Here is an 8,408-nt window from a genome sequence, read left to right as displayed (position 1 = left end):
CACACACACACACACACACACACACACACACACAGACACACACACACACAGGGAGAGATTGATCAGTGTTTGTCTTCAGTCTGAGCCAGAGGTGTAAAGTATTTGAGTAAATGTAATTAGTTACTGTACTTGAGTATCTTTTCGAATTCTTTGTCGTTTTTCTGAGTATCAAAGATATTAGCAACTTTTACTCTCTACTTCACTACATTTTTGAATGAGTATCTGTACTCTTTACTCCACTACATTTTATATGAGTGTTGCAGTTACACATTACATTCTGCATGGCACCTAGCTTTTTCTGCAGCAGTTTATTTCTGCTACAAAAGACATTGAAGGTACTAGATCTTGTGTGTTTGTCCTTACTCAGCCAAACTTGTCAACAAGGCTACTTTACGTGAATGTGAGTTCTTTAGCAAGTAGTTGTGAATCACAGGTGTTTTATATACGAGACGAGGACACGACACATCCAGTGCAAGAAGACATTAATTTATATATCCTTTATACTGAAGAGACCTTTTTGAAGGATATTGTTTTTTGTTTGTTCAAGGTGTAAGGAGAATATTAAATTACTTTTTACTTGACATTTTAATTCTTTAGATCACAACTTTTTGTTGAAAAGTATATAAATAAGTAGCACAAAATAGCAAAACTGAATTAATTAGTAGTACAAAATGGTATAAATTGTATAATTTAATAGTAAAATATGTATTAAATAGTAGCTAAAGTTATATTAATTAACAATATTTTGTGTAAATTAGCAGTACAAATTTTTTTTATAGATTACTAAAACAAAACAATACAACAAAGTAGAACAAATAGTATAAATTGTATAAATTTGTAGTTTTTTTTTTTTTTGCAATTTTGAGGTGCTTATTTTTATTTTGGGTTTAGAAACAAAAACGTGATAATAAACTCTCCTCACAAATCAACTCTTTCTTGTTTTTGTTACATGCTCTCTGTGCCTTGTCTTGGACTTTTATGTCACTTCCTGTCTCTCATGTGTTTATAGTCAGTTTGTAGTCCGTTTGTTCATTGGTTCCCCTGGATTTGTCTCCCTTAGGTGTGTCTTCGTATCTTGTTAAGCTTGTATATATAACCCTAGTGTTTCTTTAGTTCTTTGTGAGTATTAGTAGTTCGACAATATATAATTCAAGAGTATTGCTACAGGTATTTACAGATGGGTCAGCAGCAGTATTTATTCCTACATTTAAAATAAAAATTGCAAAATGGTATGGCAATAGGAAGAAAGATGTCATCAATTCAAGATTAAGAATCGATGGCTGGGAGTTGATAATATTTCTCTAAAAGTATTGTTAGGAAACAGGTCAAGGCAATCAAGAGTGCATGAAATATTATTTAAATACCTGAAAAACACAGGAACAATTGATAGTTTTTTTTTCTTTTCTTTTTTCTCAAAGAAAATTTTCCTCCGTTTTTTTTTTCCTTCCAAATCTATGCACACTCCAGAGCAGTAGGTGGCAGTAATGCACTTTTTTTCCGTTGGCTTGCCAAACCGCCATAAAACACCAGAAGAAGACGTAGAAGTTCTTTGTGAGTTGTTGAATGTAACGGTTGTCTGTTTGCCCGTCATTCTGTTTTTTTCCTTTGGTTTGTTGTTTATTGTTTGTTCAATTTTTTCCATTAAATTACCTGCACATAGATCCTGTTTTCTCCAGCTTCTCACTGCCATGTCTATTTGACTAGTGCATTTTGAGCCTATATTTAGTATAAGTCAAATACTTAAGTACTGTTAAAATCAGACACTCTAAGACTTTTACTCAAGTTGTTTCGGAATTGGTGACTTGTAACGAATTTTCACTGTAAGTTACTCAAGTATGGTTTTCAGATATCTTTCCACCTCTGGTCTGAGCATCATTATGGGTCTGGTTTGTGTTTGTGCCGTACCATCGGAGTGCTGTCGTCAGGCAGAGAGCGCGGCGTGTACGTGAACTCAGAGAAGTCCGGGTGGATTTTCTGGACCGGCTCGATGCCGCTGTGCAGGAGTTTAGTGACCTCCTCCTCCGACACCTTCATGTGGTACATCATCATCTCATTGGCCAGATGACTGCGGAACTGAGCCTCATGGACCTTCTTATACAGCAGAGACTGACACACACACACACACACACACACACACACAAATAAATACAAAAATATTGAGTATTTATATTTATATATAGATATAAATTTATATAAAATTAAAATTGTACAATTTTAATTCTATTACAATATATTCTATACATTATAATTTATATTAAAATTTATATATTATATTAAATTTACATTTTTATACTGTAAATAATAAATATGCATTTATAATATTTTATATATATATATATATATAAATTATATTTTATATTAAATATATATAGCATATAAATTATAAACTGTATATATATACTGTATATACATACACAGAAGAGAGTATAAATCATAAAATATAAATATACTAGCGATGCACAATATTATCGGAACATTATTAGGATCGTCCAATAAAGAGCTCAAGGTGTAAGGAGAATATTAAAATACTTTTTACTTGACATTTTAATTCTTTAGATCACAACTTTTTGTCTAAAATTATATACGTAGCACAAAATAGCAAAACTTAATTAATTAGTAGTACAAAATTTTATAAATTGTATAATTTAATAGTAAAAAAATGAATTAAATGTATTAGCTAAAGTTATATTAATGAGCTGTATAAATCAGTGGAAGAGAGTATAAATCATAAAATATAAATGTACTAGGGATGCACAGTATTATCGGAACGTTATTAGAATCGTCCAATAATGGCTTAAAATGTAAATATCGGCATTGGCCCGATATGAAAAATTATGCCGATACGCCTTACCGATAAGACGAATAGCTCAGATTTGTGTTCATTCTTAAAGCAAACTTTTAGTGTAATGTTGATTAGATTCACTGTTTTGGATCGCTGCATTTAATTGGAGAATGCACGTTTAGAATGATGTGCCTGCAAATGTTAAATCTTCAAACTAAATGTTAAGGTTCCCCCTGCATCTGTCTGCAAAAAAAATGCTGCGATTGATTTATAGTTGATTTATAGTTATTTTCAAAGCTTTCCGTGTACTCTCATTATAAAAGAACTTCATTATTGTTTATTTAATTCTAACAAGTAAGTTTTTCTTAAAAACAAACCAAAATTAAAAATAGTTTGTTTATAACCTCTGTACAGGCGAGAACTGGTGCTGTTTCCAAACAAAAGGAAATATATTGGTATCGGCAATCGGACGAAATGAGTTGGAAAAAAAAAATCGGCATATCGGATATCGGCAAAAAGCCTATATCATGCATCCCTAAATTATACATTCATATACACTACCGGTCAAACGTTTGGGATCAGAACGATTTTTAACAGCAAGGATGTGTTAAATTGTTAAGCAAACATTAATATTGTTAGAAAAGATTAATATTTTGAATAAATGCTGTTCTTTTTAACGTTTTATTCATCAAAGAATCCTGAAAAAAGTATCACAGATTCCAAAACAATATTTGTCAGCACAACTGTTGATAATTCTGATAATAAATCAGCATATTAGAATGCTTTCTGAAGATCTTGTGACACTTTATACTGGAGTAATGATGATGGAAATTCAGCTTTGCATCACAGAAATAAATTATATTTTAAAGGATATTAAAATAGAAACCATTATTTTATATTGTAATAACATTTTGCAAGATTACAGTTTTTTTCTGTATTTTTGATCAAATAAATGCAGCCTTGATGAGCAGAAATGACTTCTTTTAAAATCATTATAAGTCTCACTGATCCCAAACTTTTGAGCGGTAGTGTGTTTATATATATATAAAACATCTTTTTAAGTTTTCTACAGACTTGTCAAAAATATTGCAACTGTTACATCAAATTTATATACAATTTAGATTTTTATTACATTATATACTATATAATAGAATATAAATGATAAAATAAGACTATATATACAAGACGGAATACAAATTATAAAATAAAAATATACATATTTGTGCATATATATATCACATTTTTAATTGAGTTTTCTACAGACTTGTAAAAGTTATTGAAACTGTTACATAAAATTTATATTTTATCATTTATATTCTATTATATAAAATATATAATAGAATATACATTATAAAATATAAATTTCTATGATTTTTTAAGCGTATATGTTTTTGTCATTGTGATATTGTGTTGAGTGATCGAGGGATGCTGTAGAAAGTCTTACATGAGCGATGCTGATGCCGCAGTAGATGGAGAACGCGGTTGCCAGATCCTCATCGAAACGATTGAACCACGGGCCGTTGGTTTTATTCACCAGTTCTGCCACACCGATCACCTCTGATGAGAAAACAGACTGAGGTCAGATCAGTCAGATGTTCTCGTGGGTTTCTGTACTCGCGTCTGCGGTTGATGCACGTCAACATCGCTTTGACTCAAAAGTCTCTGATTGCCCTCAACATCTTTGTGAGAAGAACGGCAAACACACACACGCACGAAGACATTTAACTTTGAGTTCATTCTCTCTAAATCTCAGGCCTCAAATGTTTCTCTTCACTGAATCTTCACTGCTTTGGTAACATAAATCTCCAGCAGGTTTCACTACACTGTAAATATTTTATTTTATTTCTATTTTTTTTTGAGGTTGTAAATAATATGTGAGCCTGCAGCACAAAAGCAGTGTTAAGTCGCTGGGGTATATTTGTAGCAATAGCCAACAATACATTGTATGGGTCAAAATTATACATTTTTCTTTTATGCCAAAAATCATTAGGATATTAAGTAAAGATCATGTTCCATGAAGATATTTTGTAAATCTCCTACAGTAAATATATCAAAACGTAATTTTTGATTAGTAATATGCATTACTAAGAACTTAATTTGGACAACTTTAAAGATGATTTTCTCAATATTTAGATTTTTTTGCACCCTCAGATTCCAGATTTTCAAATAGTTGTATCTCAGCCAAATATTGTCCCATACATCAATGGAAAGCTTATTTATTCAGCTTCCAGATGATGTATACATCTCAATTTCGAAAAATTGACCCTTATGACTGGTTTTGTGGTCCATGGCCACATATAAAGATTACTGGAATACATTTTACATGAAAACACTATTTCAGTCTTTCATGTTTAATTCAGTATGTTACCTGCGGTTTCTTTGTAATTATTTGTGAAATTTACTAGAAACTGAGGACAAATTACTGAGTGAAAATGGTTTTGGATTAAAGTGTAATCCACACATTTTGGGGAATAAGGATGGATTTTTAATTTTGCTAACATCACTTTTCGCCTTGTTTTTGTAAAATCGAACAGAAGTCAGTTCCTGAATGACATCACCCTACAGGAAGTGACATCATTTTGGATATATTTGTAACATATTACGTTTAAAAACTGTTGATACACTTTCTCAAAATATTTTCAAAGTTTCAATGTTACATATTTTAACATTTCTAAAGATTTTATTTATTTCTAGGTCTAAAAAATAAAAAAATTTTCCCCTTAAATTTTCCATTCTTCCATTTATTTCCTGTTCATTTTCTTTGTGGTTGTGTAAATAATTAAATTCAAATAAATAAGGTTATAGATGTCTGAACTTGACCAGAGCGGAGCAGTAATGACAAAATAATCTTTTGCAAACTATTTTAAATGTTTATATATTTTCTAAATATTTAAAGATTTAATCTGTATAGATTTTATTTATTTCCTATGGTTTTCCACAGGGACAGCATCCAGGATTGACGTGTCTGACCTTCGTTCTCATCTTTGATGGGGAAGCAGAGGATGTTTCTCGTCCTGAAGCCCGTGCTGTCGTCCACACCGCGGTAAAACAGAGGGTGGGAATACGCATCCTTGATGTTGAGGATTTTCCCAGTGGTGGCCACGTGACCAGCGATGCCCTGATCCGCCGGGATACGAAACTCCTTCTGCTCAGAGATGGAGAGAGAGAGCACTGCTTAATTGGGATCAGGGGTGTGCGATACGATGACTTTTAATCATGGACAATTTAAATGTCTCCACGATCTGCTTTTGAAGGAATATCGCAGTAACAGTTCTGGAGCCTCCATCTCAATATACTGTACAACGCCAAAAACAATCACATCAAATGTTACTCAGCGGTAGAGTCACACTCACAGGACACTGCACTTATTCACAATCACAAAAGTGCATTATTTGCATGTGGAGAGAGAGAGAGAGACATAGAGAGAGAGAGAGAGAGAGACAGAGAGAATCTGAATAATAACACTTTTGTCTGCTGTAGAGCTAAATCTGTTTTAGAACTGGTGAATTCTATTTAATTTTTGTATTATTATATTTATTTATGTTAACTTTTATGAAAAGCACTTTATGCACTTTAAGATTTTATATATACATATGTGTGTGTGTGTATGTATATATATATATATATATATATACATATTAGGGGTGTAACGGTTCACAAAATTCACGGTTCGGTTCGATGCGACACACTGGTGTCACGGTTCGGTTCGGTACAGGGGTAATTGCTTACGTCACAATGTTGGAAATATTTCTGTTTTAAACCATGCAGGCGAGACAATGGATATCGCACAAGCACCGTGCAAACTTTGCGCAGCAAGAGTTACGCCGGTGAACGTCTTAATGTCAGTCGAGTCACTGCAGAAAGTGAAAGTAAAAACGGAATGACGGCGCTTTCTGCATCTGATGCCGCAAATTCTCTCTGAGACGACGAGAGACAAAGCTACTTCAACATGTGCTGATAACGGTATATAGCTAACTGTTTTCATTTATTCCCTTAAAATTTCTCTTGTGGCCTGTACATAGTGAAAAAATTTCAAGAAATGTATTTTGTGTTAAACAGGTTGTTTTTTGAAAGTCGGTGCTTGAAATAAAAGCTTTTTATTTCATTGATTTTTATTGATGACTGCAGTGTTAATATTTTAATTATAGGCCTATAATTCATTGTATAATAGACCTGTTTTAAAAGACCTTTTTTGAAAACATTTTAACTGAGGAGTAAATAGCCTAATCTTTTGTTATCCTTGCAGCGCGTCAGTTATGTGGTAATTATTGCGGGGCAAATTTGATTTAATAAAAGTAACTTCATAATAATAACAGACCTAATAAAAATAAGAATGTAACAGGCCTACATTAATTGGAAATGCCAAACCCCCCTTTTTTACAATATCTCTGGCTTAATATAATAATAATTTCTCTTTTTCTGTCTTATTTATTTTCTTTGGTTTTGTGGGTTTTGCTGTAATTTCTAGTTTCTTTTAAAGGACTGTGATATTCACAAATCACAAGTTTCCCTCAGTCTAAATCCATTATTTCTCTTTTTTTTAATCGTTTCCCCCCTATTTTTTACTATTAGTGTCAGACTCTGTTCCATGTTTTGTGTGTGTCCTGCTCCCCATGTGCCTTCCCATGCCCTTATTTGGTTAGTTTCCTGTTCCTGTCCTGATTAGTTTATTTCATTTGTCCCAGGTGTTTCCCTTGGTTTTATAGCTCCCAGGTGTGTCTCGTCATCCCCTCCTCCTGTGTGTGTGTATAAAATGTGTTCCCAGTCCCAAGTTCTCGGTCCGCTGTTGTACGTCTTCCTGTAAACGTCGTCCTGAGTTCGTCTCCCTTGGTTCCTGTAAATAAAGTCTTGTCAACATATTCTCCAGCGTCTCCTCGTCCCTCGTGTGTGTGCAACGTGACAATTAGTTTTTATTTGTTTGCTTTTTAATCACTTTTATGAAGAATGCTTTGAATTAACAGTGTATGAAAAAATAAAAGGAGGCTTTGTGGTCTTTTTAAGGATGAATTTAAAAAAATTTCGTCGTCGTCGTTGTTGTTATTAAACTATACGTTGAATCAACACTGCACTAAGCGGAGCTGAATAATGACACTATTATCTTCAGTAGAGCTGCTTTTATAATTGTTGAATTTTACATTAACAGTTATTTTCCTGTTTATTACTGTGAAGTTGTTTTAAAACGATCTGTATTGTAAAACATGAGAAATTTGTACACAAGCACACGTTTACTATACCTCGTCATCGTTCACGACTCCTCCATCGAACACTTTGGCCACGAGTTCATGACTGAAGTGATCCAACAGGAACACAGAACAACTGAGAGAAAGACAGAAAATAGCTCTGAACACAACTGAACAAACCCAGAATATCCGTGTTTCAGCTCAGTCCGCATTAGACTTGTAAATATTTAGAGCCTGCTGACAGTGTGTTTGATTAAATGTTACAATATTTGATTGGAGTTAATTGATATTTATGAGCCGCTGCTCTTGTCATGCTAACCGTCTGGAATTGGTTTGGACGAAACCCAAAACTATCAAACCCATAATGAAGCTTGTGTGTGTGTGTGTAAGTGTGTGTGTGTGTGTGTGTGTGTGTGTGTGTGTGTGTGTGTGTGTGTGTGTGTGTG

The 8,408-nt window shown here is 33.2% G+C and overlaps 1 protein-coding gene across 1 annotated transcript in view; it reads right to left on the bottom strand.

Annotated features, from left to right (window-relative positions):
- LOC107681906 (cGMP-dependent 3',5'-cyclic phosphodiesterase-like) overlaps nucleotides 1–8,408 on the bottom strand; it is a 37,848-nt gene that overhangs the window by 13,666 nt on the left and 15,774 nt on the right. Inside the window, 4 exon segments of the mRNA XM_016478278.1 lie at nucleotides 1,906–2,106; nucleotides 4,227–4,339; nucleotides 5,753–5,927; nucleotides 8,017–8,098. Coding sequence (XP_016333764.1) covers nucleotides 1,906–2,106; nucleotides 4,227–4,339; nucleotides 5,753–5,927; nucleotides 8,017–8,098 — 571 coding nt within the window.

This window comes from Sinocyclocheilus anshuiensis, unplaced genomic scaffold (assembly GCF_001515605.1).
Source record: "Sinocyclocheilus anshuiensis isolate Anshui unplaced genomic scaffold, SAMN03320099.WGS_v1.1 scaffold1390, whole genome shotgun sequence".
In the NCBI taxonomy this organism is placed as follows: Eukaryota; Metazoa; Chordata; class Actinopteri; order Cypriniformes; family Cyprinidae; genus Sinocyclocheilus; species Sinocyclocheilus anshuiensis.
This window is presented reverse-complemented; position numbering and strand designations above follow the sequence as displayed.